We start from the raw sequence: 17,466 nt of genomic DNA on the forward strand, positions 1-17,466 counted from the left end.
CGGCCTCTGCCTCCCGGGCAGCGGCTGAGGGCACACGGGCAAGCGGGGATGCTGTACCCGGGTTGGCAGCGGTTAACGGTCCCTCCATCCCGCAGGCGCTGCCGGCTGTGCCGTGGTGGAAAGCGGGAAGCTTGTACCTGGAAGGCCAGCGCCGCGTCCAAGGATACAAAAGCGGTAAAGAGGGTAAGGGGGTCCCGCCAGGGAGGCTGGGCGAGGGGGAGCTCGGCAAATTGCTCTCCTCACACAGGCAGCCAGCCCGGAGCGACTGGCTCTCAGGTTGGGGCCTCGAGGGAGGCCGGGGGATCTGGCTGCGAGGAATGTGACCCGCAGCGGGCTCCTTCAGCCGGCTCCCGCCCGCAAACAGGATCAGCGGCTGCCCGAGTCCCTCCTCCAGGGCTCGGTGGCCGCGGAGCCCAAGCTGAGGGGCCCCAGCGCGCAGCCTGCGGAACGGGGCTGGCACCCGAGGGGGGGAGGGGGGCACGGAGCCCCTTTCCCACGGCTGCCGTCCTCCAGCACGCGGCCGCCTCCTCCTCCTCCTCCTCCTCCTCCTCCTCCTCCTCCTCCTCTTTTGCATCTCAGGTGTGCCGCTGGTGCTCAGCGCCTCTCCGAGTGCCCCGCGTCCAGGATTTCGGACCCGACGCCCCTCGGCGGCAGCGCATCCCCTCCGGGTACGCAAACTTTCGACCTTTGCGGGGCCGCTCTGCGGGCCAAGCCACGTGCGTGCGGCTGGGCTCGGACCGCAGGCAAGGGAGCTCAGGGGACTCCCAGGCCTGCCTTGGCCTGGGCTCGGGGTCCGGCCCCCGGGGTCGGCTGGATCTGCCTCCCTCCACCCCTGGGGTGAGCGCTGGCTACCGGCCCCCTTCCTCCCAGGAGGAGGACGGGATTGTGTGTGAGCGTCCGTTCCAGCTCTTGAACAGCAGCCGGGCTCCTCTGGAGCCGGCGTCCCCGGGAGGGGTTCTGGCCTCGGGGCTCGGCGTTTTATGGGGCTGTGGATAGGACGCAGCTGGCTGCGGTCGTGACACACACACCTCGGCGGTGGCCAAAGCCACCCGCACCCCTCCCTCTTCTCCTGGCCGCCCTGAGCCAGCGCTGACGAGGCACCGGGGACTGGGCTGGATACGGGCCGGGGGCAGGAGCCTGGCAGTCCTCGGGGGGACACTGGCACCCCCAGGCTCAGCCCACCCCCACTCTGCCTCTCCCAGCACACCCCCGGATTCGGGGACCCTCATCCCTCATCCCTGTCACCTTCCCTGCCATCCTGGGTGCCCCCTCCCGCCCGGCGGGCGCGGGGCCGTTTCCCGGCGCCGGCGGCTGCCCGCTGCCCCCGTGAGCCGCGGCTTCCTTCCCGGCACGGCGTCCCGAGCACATGGCGCCGTGCCCTTGCCCAGCCAGCAGCGCGGAGAGACAGACGGCCACAGCTGGGCTCCTGCTCCCTGCCCGGCAGGAAGGGACAGGCGCCCGCCACCGCCGGGCCGAATGTCTGCTCGGTGGCCCGAAACATCCCTTGGCTGCGCCCCCAGGGGTGCCCCCGAGGAGCCGGGACGGTGCCCTGCCCGCCCCAGCCCACGGCTCGGAGGGGCCGCAGGAGGTTTGGGGCTAAAACCCTCCCCCCGGTGCGGGGCTTTCTGGGTCCGCCCTGGCGCTCGGGGCACTCGACAGCCCTTCTTCTCTCTCTCCTCCATCTGTCAGGGGCCCAAGGGGTCCCTGGTGCAGCCCTGGGATGTCGTGGACGGCGCTGGATGCGGAGCTGGGGGCCGCGGAGGGGGCCAGGTAGGAGCGCGAGGGGCCGTGGGCGGGCGGGCAGGGGCCGTGGCGTGGCGGCGGGCGGGCGGGCAGGGGCTGTGGCGTGGCGGCAGGCGGGCAGGGGCCGTGGCGCGGCGGCGGGCGGGCGGGCAGGGGCCGTGGCGTGGCGGCAGGCGGGCGGGCGGCGAGCTGCCCGCCGCAAAGGTCAGCAGTGGGAGGCAGGGCCGGCAGTGGCGCCGGCGGAGGGACCCGCGCCGCCCGGGGCTGGGACGAAGGTGAGGTCAGCTGCCCACGGCGCTGCCGGTGACGTGGTCCCCGAGGGCACGGGGTTGGGGGGGGTGGGGGGGGCCACGGCCCTCACCCACGCGGGGCCGTGGCAGGCTGGTGCCCCGGGGCTGGTTGGGCAGGCAGGGCCTGCGGAGGAGGAGGATGCCTGGCCGGCCGGGGCTCTCCAGTGGTCTGACCTGCCCGTTGCCTCGTGCCCCCCTCACCCCATCCCGGGGCAGGGACGGCAGGGGCTCCGTCTCGGCACCACCGGCTGGCACGGGGCTCGCCGGCAGAGGAGAGGGGGCTGGGGAAGCCAGGAGGCAGCTGGGGAGGGAGGAAGGCACCGGCTTGGGGCTGGCGGGTGGGGGGGGGGGGAATGTTGTGCTCACCGCTGGGCTGCTGGCTCTTTGAGGGGGCTGCCACGGCGCCGCTGGGTCGGGGGCTCGTGCCACGTCCGCTGGCTGCGTTACCCTCCTCCTCCTCTCCTCTCTCTCAGGTGTTGGCCCAGCGTGAGCCGTGCAGCCGCGGAGCCGGAAAACTCGCCAGAAATGACCTCGGCGCTGCCTTTTGGGGAGGGGACGGGGCAGCGACAGGCAGCCTCCGCTGCCGCCTCGCCTGGCAGGACTTGACGGCCCCCCGGGCTGGCAGCCGCTGCCGCAGCCCCGGCCGCGCTGCGGCCCCCCGGGGAAACGTGCAGGCGGCTTTTCCCAACTGCTCCACGCTGCTGGCGGGGGCTTGTTTGCTCGGGGGGGAAACCAGATACCCTGCACCGCGGCCGGGGGAGCGGAGCCGAGAGGCTGGCCCCACGCCGCGCGGGCAGGGGTGGAGGTGGGGACCCCCTCCGGCACGCTGCCGGGGAGCCGGGCCAAGGCACCTTCCCTCACGCGGAGCCGCTCTCGCTGGCTCTCCCGGCGCGAGAGAGCTTGGGCAGCTCCATCCCGGCGTGGGGGGGGCTGGCCCACCAACACCTCAGCAGCCCCCCAACCCCTCACCCTCGGGGCTGCAGCACCTCACCCCCCCCCACCCGAGCGAGCGTCGGGGAGCCTTCTCGTCTCCGTGGCTCGCTGCCGGTCCGCGGGGCTCACCGCGTCGCCTTCCCGCAGCGGGCAGCAGCCGAGCCAGCGGCGGCGGCGCCCGGGTTGGAGCAGCGCACGGAGAATCCCCCATCTTAACTGGGGGGGGGGGGGGGGATCCAGAGCACCCCCTCCCCTCCTCGCCGCCCCAGAGCAACGCGTGTTGGGTGCTTTCCTCACGGATTCAACGCCAAATCCGCGGGCTCCCAACCAATAAATCGCCCCGGCACCGCCGCAGTGTGTGTCAGCGCGTGGTTTATCTGTACGGGGGGTCCCTAAACCCGGGGCTGGCGGGTTCGGCACGGAAGGGTCCCCGCGGATTTGGGGAAAGGCTGGTCTCGGCGTGCCCTGAGCAGGCAACCCCCCCCCCCCCTTGCTCCGTGCCCCGGAGAAAGCCGGGAGGACGCGATTGCTGCCGGCGAAGGAACCGGGAGGGTTCAGACCTGGCCAGGGCCGGGGGCTGGAGTCGAAACGAATCTGCCTTTTACCTCCCGGCCCTTCCCGGCGCTCCCGAGCAGCGCCGGCCGGCCAAGAGTCTTTGTTTTAAACAAAGCTTTTTTTTCGGGGGAGCCAGCGCAGGCGAGGACGTTCCCCCTCGCAGCCGAGAGCCCCTCCGGCTTCCCCTGCTTGCGGCCGGGATACGCCGCTCGCCTCCGTGGCAGCACCCGCTCGTGGACGTGGGTCACGAGGGGAAGGGACCTGGGGTGGGGGGGGGGGGTGTGTGTGGGGGGGTGTCTGGCTGTCGGATCACCCCCCCCCCTTTCCCCTGCTGCCGCTGCCGCTGCTGCGGACGTCGGGCTCCAGCGGGCGGCTCGGCGGGGTTTTTACGCCACGCTTGGCCCCTGGGGGGGGTCTGCCCTCGCCCCGGGTACCCACCCCGCTCACCCCGGGTGGACTGTGAGAAAGGCCACGGTCGTTGCCCAAGTCCCCGCGGGCGCCGGGTCCCGGGGTTCGTCTTAACGGGGGAGGTTAATTGGGAAGGAAGCGGCCGCTGGCTTCTCGCACCCCGCAGGAGGAGGGCTGGGGGGTGGGGGGGTGTAGGGGGGGGGGGGGGGTCGTGTGCGGGACCGGGCTCCCTCCCCGTCCCCGCGTGGCCGTGGCGGGCAAGGGGTGCGGGCAGCAGGAGCTCGGGCAGCCCGCGGGACCAGGGGCGCCGGGGGAAGCTCCCCCCGGGACGGAGGGTTCCCCCCCCTCGGCCCCGGCAAGCCGGTGCGGCGGGCGCGGGGCTGAATCGCCGCCGCCGCCGCCGCCGCTCCGAGGGGCTCCGGTTCTGCCGCGACCGGGACCCGGGAGCGGGACCCCGACGGCCGCGCTCCCCCCGCCCCGCCGTCCCCACTCCGCCGCTCCCGGCCGCTCACCTGCCGCCGCCCCGGGCCGTCCCGGCGGGGCAGCGGCCGCGGCGCTGCGGGTCCCCGCGCTCCCGTCCCCGTCCCCGCCGCTGGCAGCCGAGCCGGGGCAGGGGCCGGGGGGGCGGCGGAGGCGGGGGGGGGGTGTGTGTGTGTGTGTGTGTGAAGGGGGGGGGGGGGGTGGGTGTCCGCGCCCCCCCGGGAGCCCCTCTCTTTGCCGGCCGAGCGGCAGGGGAGGGGCTGGCCGTGCCAGAGGAGAGCCGAGGACAGCCTCCCTCAGCCTGCACGTCTGTCTGTCTGTCTGTCCCGCCACCCTCCTCGCACCGGCCGTCCCTCGCTGCCCGCCTGCCCGCCCGCCTGCCTCTGCGCGGTCCCATCCCTCCATCCGCCCCTCCCCGCTTCCACCTCGCCTCTGCCCCGGCCCCTGCCCGCGGGGGGGGGTGGGGGTGAGGGGGGGGTGAGTGGGGGGGGCAGGCTGGCACCCCCCGCCCCCCCCCACCCCCCCCGCCTCGCCCCGGCCCCGCTGCGGGGCGGCGAGAAGAGCCGCTCCGCCGCACCTCGCCCCGCTCTTCCCCCCCCCCCCCCCTTCCCCTCCCCGGACCCCCCCCCCCCCCCCCCCCCCCCCTCCCCGGGGGACCGGGCTCTCGGCGTGTCGGCGGAGGCTCTGCACGTCGGGAGGAGAAGAGGCGAGAGGGCTCCGACCGGCAAATGGGAGCCGTGGTCCCGGTCGGGTGTGCGGGACCGTCGCCTGCCTGCCCGGGAACCCCCAACCAGGCACCCACCGCCCCGCTCCCGCGTCTGTCCCGCATGGAGCTGAGAGCAGGTAGGAGACCCCCCCCGGCACCGGCCCCGCACCGGCCCCGCACCGGCCCCGCCGCTGCCACTAACAAAAGCCGTGCGGGAGCCAGAGCCGGGGGGGGGGGGGGGGGGGCGAAGGGAGGGAGAAAGCGGGGGGGGTGGGGGGTGTCGTCCCCCCCCCAACTCCTGCCCGGCCGGCAGCACCCCGGGGACCCCCTTCCCTTCCCTTCCGCGGCGCCGGGGCTCGGCTCCAGCCTCTCCCCACCTCTGCCCGGCGCCGGGACCCCGGGGATGGGGAGTGGGGGGGGGGGGGGTGGGGGGGAAGGCCGGGGGAGAGGGAGGGAATGAATGGAGCCCGCTCTTGTGTACAATTGCATCAAATACATTCTTGAAAGCAACCTGGTTCTGCTTAACACTTGAATTTTGAAAAAAAAAAAAAAAAAAAAAGGAAAAAAAAAAAGGAAAAAAAAAAGGAAAGAAGGGAGGCAGCAGCTTGGAGAGGGTGTATGCGAGCTCGCGTTTTTTTATTCTTGCATTCCTGGACACCAATCAAAAGAGCAAATCAAGGGAGGTGGAAGGGGGAAAGGCGGCGAGCGAGGCAGCCGGAGCGCGGTGCGAACCGTGCACACACTCACACACCAAAAACCCACCCAACCCGGACAGCTTTTTTTTTTTCCACCTAACACCCAAGCAAACACAAACCAAAACAAATAGGGAGAGAGAGAGAGAGAGGGGAAAAAAAAAGGGGGAAAAAAAAACCCAACCCAACCAAAAAACAAAACCAAACCCCGAGCGAGCGCGAGCGAGCAAGCGAGCCAGGGCAGAGGCGAGCAGGCGGGCTCGGCCGGCCGCTCGGGGCGCGGAGCAAGAGCCAAGCCCCCCGCTTTGGGCTCGTCTCGCCCCCTCCTCTGCGCCTTCCGTCCCCCCCCAACCCCACCCCGCACCCCGACTATGCTAAAATGTTGCTGGGGAGCTCTCAGGTAAGACCGAGCCGCCGGGTGCTGCCGGCCGGGGCCGGGGCGGGGGGCTGCCTGCGCTCTGCCTGCCATGGTTTTTCCTTTCCGAGCCACTGCTGATTTTAATTTGATGTGATTAAAACGTCTGTCTGGCTTTGGGATTGATTTAAGACTTTCCCCTCTCTGGGTTGTTGGGTTGGGTGGGTTTTTTTTTTTTTTTTCTCTTTCTCTCGTTCCCTCTTTTCCATGCATGTTTGTGATTACCAGGGAGGAACCGCCGCTGAGCACGGAGAATTAAACCCCAGGACTGACAGAGGGGAGGAAAATGAAAGTCGCTGGGATTTGGGGGATAGGAAGAGTTATTTTTCCTGCCCGGGGCTGGATTTCGGGGCTTGCCTCGGAATGCCTTTGCCGGAGCGGGCGAGATTCCTCCGGGAGACGGCAGTGAGATTTTGGGGTGCCGGGGAAATGTCGCTCTCCGGAGGGGACCGTCCCCGGGGCTCCAGCTGCGGCTGTGGGATGGTTTTGTTCCCCCAGCCCGAGCGGCCACCTCGGGGGGGTTCCAGGAGAGCCGGGGCGGTTGGGGGGCTGGCCGGCCCGGGGGCACACCGGGGTCGGGGGCTCCTCGCCCGGAAAGGACAGGGAAAATGCTGGAAAACACCCTTAAAAGGTCAAACTGTGGGTGCCGCCAGGCTCCCCGGGCTCCCACCCGGCGGGACCGGGGCCGGGGCAGCACGAGGCCGGCGCCAGGTTTGGCTCCAGCTCCCGCGGTGCCGGCGTGACGCAGGACGGGCGAAGCGGGGCGAGCGCCGGGGAACCGGAAAAGCGAGGCCGGGATCCCCAGCGGCTCCATCGCCCTCCCTCGCCCGTTCCTCTCCCCCTTCCCGCCCGCCGCCGGGGCTGGTAGACGTGGCCGGGGAGCCGGTGGCACTACCGGTACCGGGGCCTGCGGTCAGCAGGCGGCCGGTGCCGGGACGGGCAGGGAAGGGGACGCCGAGCCCGGCATGGCAGGAGGAGCCACGGGGCCGGAGCCCGGCCGCCGCCGGCTGCCCCGGCCCCTCTCTCCGTTTTGGGGCATTCCCGGTCGGCGACGGCCCAACCTTTTGGCCCCGGCAGGGCTCGGGGACGCTCGGCAGCACCGGTGTCCCCGCGCCTATTTAGCAGGCTGCGCGAGGGCACGGTGGCGGCGCACATCTGGGCTGCATTAGGCGCAGCCCGCGAGCAGCCTCCGAAGGGAAATGCGGAGGGCTCTGCTTACAGGGCCAGGCTGGGGGAAGATTTATGCCCCGCTAAGTGGCACGGAGCTCCGTGAATCGCCCCCCCCCCCCCCCCCCTCCCCAGCCCTGCTCCTACCTGCCCCGTCCCCCTGTGCCACAGGGGCTGGCACCCCGCTGCCTGGCGCAGGGGTACCCGTGGTCCCTCGCCCGTCTGCCCAGCGCCAGCGCCAGCGCCAGCGCCAGCGCCCCGGCAGGCACGTGGGGATACGTTCGCCCCGGCACAGACGGGACATCTGGGCGGCAGACCGGCCCGGCTCGTGCCAGCGAGCCACCGGCCCGGCAGTGCCGTGGCCCCGGGTGGTGCGTGGGTGAAGGAGGTGGCCTGGGCTTGGCCAGGGTGCTGGGGGACATGGGGCCGGCTCAGGCATCAGGACGTGGCCGTCCCAAGAGGGCATGGCCATGCGGAGCTGCCGGTCCCACACTAACCCGGCCAGGCAGCGTCCCCGTGGCACGGTGGCGGCTGCTGGCTGGGAGATGCCGGCGAGGGCAGCGGGTCTGGAGGTGCCGGGGGATGGAGAGGGATGTGCCAGCTACGGCTCCACGGTGCCACGTGGGCTGGCACCGGGGGGGTCCCCGCTCCGCCGGAGAGGGGCTGGCCTGGCTCCGGCTCTGGGCTCGCCCTGGCTCCACCGCCCCGCCGGCGAAACACCCGAGAGCGGTGCCGGGGCGGCTGGCGGTGGGCAGCCGGCGGGTCCAGGGGCTCCGCGACCTGCGCCGGGAGGGGTGGGAAGGCAGCCGGGGTGCCTTGCATGGCTCACGGGTGCCGGCCGGTGCTGGCGGCAGTGGGTGCCGTGCCCGTGCCGGGCTGGCTGTGCGTGCGGGGCGGTGGGGTCTGGTTGGGATTAGGGGCCTGCGTCCCCCTCGCCGGCGGGGGTGTTCCATCGTGCCGCTGGCTGGAGCCGGATGGGAAATCCAGGCCCAGCTAATTACGGCCTCGCTGGAGTCTCCCGTGCGCGGCCGCATTTATAAACACACGGAGGAGACAGGATGTAAACACTCAGCGCTGCGAGCGCAGGCACGGCCGGGATGGGGACGGGGGGGGACGGGACACGGGGCCGTGCTCCCCCCCCCCGCACACCCACCCGCTCCCCAGCCCCGCAGGCACCCGGCACGGTGGCTTCACTCGCCGGGAGCCTTGCGGGGGACGAGGGGCCCGGTGGGAGCCCGGTGGGCACCGGGAGCTGCAGGCAGGGGCGAGGCAGGGCTGCAGCAGGGCTGATGGGTTTTGGTGGCTCCTGGAGAGCTGGGAGAGGGGTGGGACGGAGGTGTGGGCTGGGAGCAGGCAGGTGGTATCCCATGGGATGGGATGGGATGGGATGGGATGGGATGGGATGGGATGGGGACCCCACTGCAGTGGCCGTGGCTGCCGTTACGGAGCAAGGACACACGTGTCCTTCCCATCAGTGCTCGGGGACCGCCGTAACCGCTGATGTCCGGGTGCAGGGCACATGCAGAGCACGAGCATCCTCACGTCTCCACTGTGCCGGCTCCACAGGGCTGCTGCTGTGCCCGCCCGACGCCACGGCGTCGCCTCCCCAGCCACGGCGGGGTTAAATGCCAGCAGCCTGGGGACACAGAGGTGTCTGTCCTTGTGCCCTTGAGCATCACCCCCCTCCAAGACCCACCAGCGGTGGGCAGAGGCTGGCTGCCACCTTGGGCTGCGAAACCGCCCCGTGACGGCACGCGGGGAAGGGTTAAGTGCTGCCGGTCGGGATCGCAGGCAGCCGGAGCCGGGAAAGTGGCCCGCTGCCTGTTGCCTGCTCCCCGCCTTGCCCGCAGGCAGGGCTACTTTGTCCTCAACTCCCGTGTTCATGCCTGGCCACCGCGGGACCTCCCGGGCCGGGCTCTCACACGAGCTCCGGGGATGGGGCCGCTGGGTGGGATGGGGCTCTGCTCGCCGCTGGACACCGGCCCATCAGATACGGCGGCTCCCGCCGCGGGGCCGGGGGCCGCGGGGCCGGCTCAGCTCTGTGCGCTGCCCGGAGGCTTCGGTGTGAGGGTCCCCCCTTCCTAGCTGCCGCCCCCGCCCCGGACACCGCTTTGCACGAGGGTTTCGGGAAAGCGACTCTGGGCGGCTTGTGGTCGCTCCTGACCTCGGCGGCTCTGCCCACAGCATGCCCGGGGAACAGCTCACCCGGCACAGCGGCTGCGCTCCAGCCTCGGCCGCTCGCCGGGAGGTCTGGCCAGCGCCGGCCGCCCGCGCCGCCGGGGGGGAGTGGTGGGTGGGTGGCTTGCGGGAGGGCAGGGGTCCCGCCGGCGTGCCCGTGGCTCCGTGCGCATCCCGCCAAAGGCGGCTGAGCAACATCCCTGCCGCCATGCGTGTGAGGGATGCCCATGGCGCTGCCAATGCGGCCTGCCGCCCACCGCAGCCCCTCGGCATCAGCAGCGTGGGTGCCCCGGGGGTGCTGCCCGGCACTGCCTGACGGAGCTGGGGGGGGGGGGGGGGGGGGGGGGAGGGGGGGGTGGTGTGCCCGATCCCGTGCCCCCGGCTGCCCCGGCTCTCCAGCTGCCCCCGGGGCCGAGCGGGTTGACCCCGGGCAGCCACGCCGTGAGCTGCTTACGTGGGCTGGGAGCATCCTGGCTGGGCTCCAGGGCCGGTTTTGAAACCCTCGGGCTCTTCCTCTCCGACGTCACCGGGATCCAGCTGTGCCGGCCCCGCGCCTCCCTCCTCCCCGCCGGGCCGCCGCCGCCATTGTCTGTGCCGGTGCCCAGACATTTTCTGCCCGGCGCCGAGCTGGTGTGACCGGGGTGGGCAAGGGGAGAGCGGCTGCTCCGCGGGTCACCCGGCACGGCTGGGCCACCGCCGCCGCTGTGCCATGGCCACCATCGCTGCTGGGCCACCCGCATTGCTGTGCCACAGCCGTGGCTGGGCCACCGCCGTGCCAGGGCCACCGCCGTGCCACCCGCATTGCCGTGCCACGGCCATGTCCGTGCCGCCGCTGTGCCATGGCCACCACCGCTTCTGTGCCGCCGCCGCCGCCACCACTGTGCCGTGGCCACCACTGTGCCACTGCCGGGGCCGTGCATCCCGCCGTCTCCTGGCCTTCAGCCATCCACCTCCGCCATGCCCCATCCCCTTCCTCCCTCCTCCTCATCCTCGGGCTCCTCCACCCCGTGCCCCAGCCACCTGCCTGGGAGCTGCCGGAGGCTCCATCCCCATCCCTTCCCTGCCCAGCCCCGGCCCCCCCCCCCCCCCCCCCCCCCGCACCCCCCAGCCCGGCTCCCCGCTGTGTTTGGTTTGGCCGCGGCAGGGCCAGGGCTGGTGTAAATCCCGCGCTGGAAACTCGAGCCGGCGGCGGGCGAGGGTCTGGCCAGCCCAGCGGTGCCGGGGCTCGGCCAAAGCAAACACCCGGGGGCGGGTGAGTCACCGTGGCGGAGCCCCCCCCCCCGCCACCCGTCCCACGCACCCTTGCACGCACGTAAGGCAGGACAGCGGCACGCTCCACGCGCCGGGACGCACCGGCACGCCGGGGCCCGGCCACGGGCAAGCGGCTACACGTGCCCACCGCGGGGCACGGCTGCGTGTCGGGGCGCCTGTGCCAGCCCGCGCAGGGCTGAGATAAGCCCACGGTGTGCCTGCGCCGGCATGCGCCGTGTGTCACACACGGGCACGGTGCGTCACACGCCTTCGTGGTGCGTGACAACGTGCATGCCGCATCCCACGTGTGCACGGCGTGTCGCACGCTTGTATGGTGCGCCACGCATGCATGGTTTGCTGCGCCCTGACGTGGTGTGTCATGCACGCACGGTGTGTCACACACAGAGACGGACGGCGCGTCGTGCGTGCACGGTGTGTCACACACCTTTGCAGTGCATCACACGTGCATGGCGCGCCACGCGCCCGGGCGGTGTGCATCGACACGCTTGCACGGTGTATCCCGCACGTGCACGGTGTGTCACACGCCTGCGCGGTACGTGACGCTCCTGCACGGCGTATGGCACGCCTGCACGGTGTAGCGCGTACCTGCACGGTGTGTCGCACGCCTGCACGGTGTGTCGCACGCTTGCATACTGTACTGCACACCTGCGCGGTGTCACACGCCTGCAAGGGCCATCACACGCACGCGTGGTGCTTCGCGTGCCTGCGTGAGGCACTGCACAAGCGCGCTGTGTGTTGCACGCCTGCAGGGTGTATCACCAGCGTGAGCAGCGTGTTGCGCACCCACAGGGTGTATCGCCGGTGTGCGTGCTGTGTTGCACGCCCGCAGGGTGTATCGCCGGCACGAGTGGCGTGTTGCACGCCCCGCAGGGTGCATCACCGACGTGAGCAGTGTGTCGCACGCCCGCAGGGTCTAGCGCAGGTGTGAGCAGCGCGTCGCACGCCCGCAGGGGAGTTGCACACCCGCATGCTGCTGGGAGCCGGGCGTCTTCCCGCGGCAGGGGCTGGCGGGCGCAGGGGCAGCCGGGTACCCGCTGCGGCGGGGCTGGCACGGCTGGAGCCGGGGTGTCCCCGAGGACCCTCGTGCGTCACCGGTGCTTGGCTGCTCCCGGGTTTCCAAACCTCCCGGCGGCTCATGACGGGGAGCGGTGACGTGCGAGGGCACCGCGGGGCTCCCACCGGCCTCGCCTCCCCGGGGGGGGGGGGGGGGGGCCGCCGCGGGGGCTGCCCATGCCGGGAGCCCGGCCGAGCCCTGTGATGATGAGCCGTGCTGGTGGTAGGTCCTCCCGCCGGAGGAGTTGCCGGGAAGCCCGGCTCCGGCGTGCCGAGAGGTGCCAGTTGGCTGGGAAGATCCTGGCTGCGGGCCGTGACCTTTGCACAACCGCCGGCTAACGAGGCCGGAGCTCGTAAGGCCACCCTGACGTCAGGGGCGATGACGGGGACCTGGCCGGCGGTTTCCGGCAGCCTCGGCAAAGGTCACCCCGCACCCTGGCCACCCCTCGGGGGTCCCTGTCCTGGCCCCCCCCCCGTTTTCCGGGGCCCCTCGGTGGGGGTGGCTGGGGGTCCCCGCTGGGGCAGGGGCTGCCGGCAACCCCGCGGGATGCCCAGCCCGCTCCGGCATTGATGGTGGTTGAGTCGCCGTGCCCAAATATAACCCGGCCGTGCTGTCCCGGCGGGAGCGCCGCGAGCCGTGCTCGCTCCAGACCATATAAAGGATTGTTGCTGCAGCCCGCGGGCGGGAGCGCACCGAGGGGAGCCCGGGCTCGGCGGCGCTGGCGGGGTCGGTGCGGCGAAGCGGGGGTCCCCGGTGCACCGGCTGTGCCGGCAGCGTCGCTCCGGGCTCCTGGCGCTGCCCTGGCCGTGCCAAGGCACGAGCCGCCCTGTGCCGGGGGTGGGGGGTGGGGGGGGGGGATGCTGAGCTGCTCTGTTGCAGGTGTGGGTGCCCCTCGACCCGCTACGCGTAGCCCTTCCGTGCCTCAGTTTCCCCACTCGCAGGTGGGTCGCCCCACAGGGTGAGGTTGGCGGGGGCGCAGGGGGGGGGGATCCCCGAGGGCTCAGCAGCGCCGTGCCTGAGCCGAAGGATAGAGCAGCCCGTGGGGTCGGGGGTCCTGCCCGCAGCCGGGGTCTCCCCGTCACCTCAGGCCCAGGGGTGGGAGGAGGTGGTCCCCGTTCCCCCCCCCCCCCCCCCCAGCCTTGTGCCCCACCCTGAGGCGCTGTGTCCCCGCAGGAGACTCTTGGGGGATCTTCACCTTCCTCTGCGCCGCGCTCTGCAACCTGCCGGCGCTGCCCGCCCTGAACTGCACGGAGGAGCTGGGCGCCGGCCAGTCCATCCAGAAGACCTACGACCTGACCCGCTACCTGGAGCACCAGCTCCGCACCCTTGCCGGCACCTACGTGAGTAGGGGCTCGCCCGCACCGTACCCCTGCCTGTCCCCCACCCCCATCCGCCCCCCACCCCCCCCACCCCCACCCCACGGCACTGGGGGTGGGTGGGTGGGGGGTTTGCCCCGTCCATCCTCCCCGTGCCCGTCTCCCCTGGGAGATGCCCCGGCTGGTCGGGGCTCCCCGGAGTGGGTACACCCCAGCAGGGTCCTGTGCCCACCCGTGCCCCCCCCCCGGCACCCCATGGCCCCGTCAGTGGGGGGGATCCCCCCGGGGCACGGTGGCACAGGGCACACGTGGACCAGGCATGGCATGGGGGGGGGGGACGGGGGGGAGGGACGGGGACCCCCTGCCTGCGCATGGGGCGGGCAGGGCAGCACCAGGGTGAGGGTGTGAGTGGGCGTGCGCCTGCGTGCACGTGGGTGCGCCCTGGGGTGGCTGCACACGCGTGTGCCTGCACATGGGGGGTGTGCGTGCACATTGGAGTGCCTGCACGCGCGTGTGCCTGCACATACATGTGTGTGCATGTGCATTGGAGTGCCTGCACACGTGTGTGCCTGCACATACATGTGTGTGTGTGCATTGGAGTGTCTGCATGCATGTGTGCCTGCACATACATGTGCGTGTGTGCGCATTGGAGTGCCTGCATGTGTGTGTGCCTGCACATATGTGTGTGTGTGTGCGCATTGGAGTGCCTGCACGCGTGTGTGCCTGCACATACATGTGTGTGTGTGCATTGGAGTGTCTGCACACGCGTGTGCCTGCACATACATATGCGTGTGTGCGCATTGGAGTGCCTGCATATGTGTGTGCCTGCACATACGTGTGTGTGTGTGTGGCTGCGTGCATGTGCCTGCATGTACGTGTGTGCGCACGCATTGGAGTGCCTGCACACGTGTGTGCCTGCGCATATGTGTGCGTGTGTGCGCATTGGAGTGCCTGCACATGTGTGTGCCTGCGCATATGTGTGCGTGTGTGCGCATTGGAGTGCCTGCACATGTGTGTGCCTGCGCATACGTGTGTGTGGGGGGGCTGCGTGCATGTGCCTGCGCATACGTGTGTGCACGCGTGCATGGGAGTGCCTGCACCCGTGTGTGCCTGCACATACGTGTGTGTGCGTGTGCATTGGAGTGCCTGCACCCGTGTGTGCTTGCACATACGTGTATGCGCGCACGTTGGTGTGGCTGCACACCTGCGTGCCTGCACGCCTTTGTGCGTGTGCATCAGTGTGCCTGCACACACGTGTGCCTGCGCATACGTGTGCTTGTGCATCAGTGTGGCTGCAGGCATGCGTGCCTGCACGTACATGTGTGCATCGGAGCGCCTGCACGCCTGCGTGCCTGCACACCCGTGTGCGCGTGCATCGGTGTGCCTGCACAGACACGTGTGCGCGTGCACCAGTGTGGCTGCACGCCTGCGTGCCTGCACACCCGTGTGCCTGTGCATCAGTCTGTCTGCGCATGTGTGCCTGCACGTACACGTGTGCGCGTGCATCGGTGTGCCTGCACGTCCGTGCGCCGCTGTTCCTACACACGTGCACGCCTGCACACACGTGCGCGCGTGCACACACACGGCGCCTCCTTGCCAAGCCTCCCTGCCCGTGACTCCCCAGACACGCATGTGCCGTAGCACGCCCTGCGGTTGCGGGTGACGTGTTTGCACTCACGTGCCCTCGCCCGGTGCCAACGGTGCCGGTGCTGCCCGCCCTCCCCGGGGGCTGTGGGTCTCCCCTGCTGTGCCCGGCTGCACCCGTGCCGGGGGCCAAGGAAATGTCTCATCGGCTGAGGGCAGGGGCCCGGGAGACGCCCTGCGCCCTCCGGGCCCCTGCCTTCAGCCCAGGGTGCAGGCAGGGGTGCAGGCATCTGCCTCTCCCCGCCCGCCGGCAACACCGGCTCACACGGAGGTTCCCCGTCTCTGCCCTGACGTGCCCCCGGTGCCGCCGGCTCAGCTCCAGTGGTGCCGGCCCGTGGGGTGCCAAGCGGTGACGAGGGTGGCAGTGCCGTGGGGCTGGGTGCGGGGGTGGGGGGTGGGGGTGGTCAGCTCAACCCCACCGATGGGTGCTTCCAGATCTGCTGCCTGGAGCTGTGGGCACGATGACCGGGGATGGGGGAGACCTGGGGGTATGATGGGGAGAGGGACATGGAGGTTGGGGACATGGCGGGCACGTCCACCCTGGGGGACATGGGCGAGGGACATGGAGACCAGGGACATGGTGGGCATGGAGACCAGGGACACGAAAGGCAAGGGGATGTGGTGGGCACGTCCAGCTGGGGGACACTGAGACCTGGGATGTTGGGGACATGGAGACTGGGGCCGTGGTGGGCAGGGGGACATGGAGACCAGGGACATGACGGGAAGGGGGACAAGATGAGCAAGGGGACATGGTGTGCAGTGGGACATGGAGACATGGGATGTATTGGGCATGTCCGGACTGGGGACACGGAGACCTGGGATGTGGGGGACATGGAGACTGGGGACGTGGTGTGCAGGGGGGGGACATGGAGACCTGGGACGTGTTGGGCATGTCCAGCTTAGAGACATGGAGACTGGGGACATGGTGGGCAGGAGGGGCATGATGGGCAGGGGGACATAGGGTGCAGGGGGATATGGAGACCTGGGACGTGTCGGGCATGTCCAGATTGGGGACATGGAGACCTGGGATGTGGGGGACATGGAGACTGGGGACATGGTGGGCAGGGAGACATGGAGACCTGGGACGTGTTGGGCATGTCCACCTGCTGGACATGGAGACTGGGCACCTAATGGGAAGGGGGACACGGTGTGCAGGAGGACATGGAGACCTGAGACGAGGCGGGGGCATACCCAAATAGGGGACACCGAAACCTGGGACGTGGGGAACATGGAGGCTGGGACATGGTGGGCATGAGGACATGGAGACCTGGGGTGAGGGGAGCATGTCCAGCTTGGGGACACAGAGACCTGGGATGTGGGGGACATGGAGACTGGGGACATGGTGGGCACGGCGGGCATGGGGACTCGGGACATGGCAGGCAGGGAGGGGGCCACGGAGACTGGGGACGAGGCGGGAAGTCCCTACCCTGACCCCGTCCTCAGTGTCCGCCGTGGCACCCCCCCCCCGATGCCTGACGGCCGCCCCCCACCCCCCCCACCCCTACCTTGCAGCTGAACTACCTGGGCCCCCCCTTCAATGAGCCCGACTTCAACCCCCCGCGGCTGGCGCGTGCCGAGCGGGTGCCCAGCGCCACGGTGGACTTGGACCTGTGGCGGGGGTTGACCGACAACGCCCGCCTGGCCGCCAACTACCGCGCTTACAGCCGGCTGCTCTGCTACCTGCGGGCGCTGGACGGGCAGGCGGGCACCGCCGAGCTACGCCATCGCCTCGGCCACTTCTGCTCCAGCCTGCAAGGTTTGGTGCTCAGCATCGCCGGCGTCATGTCCTCCCTGGGTTACCCGCTGCCCGTCGGTCCCGCCGGGACCCCCGCGCCCCCCGGCACCCCCGTCGCCCCCAATGACTTCCTCAAGAAGATGGATGATTTCTGGTTGCTGAAGGAGCTGCAGACCTGGCTGTGGCGCTCGGCCAAGGACTTCAACCGCCTCAAGAAGAAGGTGCCGCCCGCCGTGGTCACGCTGCGCCTGGAGGCGAGGGGCTTCTGAGCCCTCCCACCCCCCCCCAATGCCCCCCCCCCCCCGCCTCGCCGGGACAGGGATGGAGCTCCTCACCCCGACGGGCCACCACACATCCCCACCGCCACCTCGCTGTGCCTTGTGGGATGGGGCTCCTGACCCAAAGTGGCACGAAAGCCACCCATGTCCCCTCTCCATCACCAGTGTGCCTTGAGAAATGGGGCTCCTGACCCCAAGTGCCACCAAAGCTGCCCCACCCCCCCCCCTCCATCACCACGCTGTGCCTTAAGGGACAGGGCTCCTGACCCCAAAGTGCCACCACGGCCACCCCACGTCCCCCCCCCCCCGTCACCACGCTGTGCCTTGAGATATGGGGCTCCTGAACCCAAAGTGCCACCAAAGCCACCACACATCCCCACCATCATCACAGTGCCTTAAGGGACAGGGCTCCTGACCCCGAAGTGCCACCAAGGCCACCCATGTCCCCCCTCTATCACCAGTGTCCCTTGAGGAACGGGGCTCCTGACCCCGAAGTGCCACCACGGCCACCCATGTCCCCCCTCCATCACCAGTGTCCCTTGAGGAACGGGGCTCCTGACCCCGAAGTGCCACCACGGCCACCCATGTCCCCCTCCATCA

The 17,466-nt window shown here is 70.9% G+C and overlaps 2 protein-coding genes across 3 annotated transcripts; both read left to right on the forward strand.

Annotated features, from left to right (window-relative positions):
• The first annotated feature begins 7 nt into the window (after positions 1-7).
• On the forward strand, positions 8-3,186 carry LOC143163065 (uncharacterized). Of its 2 annotated transcripts, none has more exons than XM_076343715.1 (4): positions 8-183; positions 580-668; positions 1,690-1,770; positions 2,507-3,186. In XM_076343715.1, the coding sequence occupies exons 1-4, from the start codon at positions 49-51 to the stop codon at positions 2,637-2,639; spliced, it is 438 nt and encodes a 145-aa protein (XP_076199830.1). In that variant the 5' UTR covers positions 8-48; the 3' UTR covers positions 2,640-3,186. The 2 variants fall into 2 exon arrangements, with proteins under 2 accessions (XP_076199830.1, XP_076199831.1); XM_076343716.1 differs by having other exon boundaries at positions 8-174.
• A 2,035-nt stretch (positions 3,187-5,221) lies between these two features.
• On the forward strand, positions 5,222-16,857 carry CLCF1 (cardiotrophin like cytokine factor 1). The gene is made up of 3 exons (XM_076343331.1): positions 5,222-5,252; positions 13,067-13,233; positions 16,366-16,857. The coding sequence occupies exons 1-3, from the start codon at positions 5,237-5,239 to the stop codon at positions 16,855-16,857; spliced, it is 675 nt and encodes a 224-aa protein (XP_076199446.1). The 5' UTR covers positions 5,222-5,236.
• Positions 16,858-17,466: the final 609 nt, after the last annotated feature.

Source organism: Aptenodytes patagonicus, chromosome 7, assembly GCF_965638725.1.
Source record: "Aptenodytes patagonicus chromosome 7, bAptPat1.pri.cur, whole genome shotgun sequence".
NCBI lineage: Eukaryota > Metazoa > Chordata > Aves > Sphenisciformes > Spheniscidae > Aptenodytes > Aptenodytes patagonicus.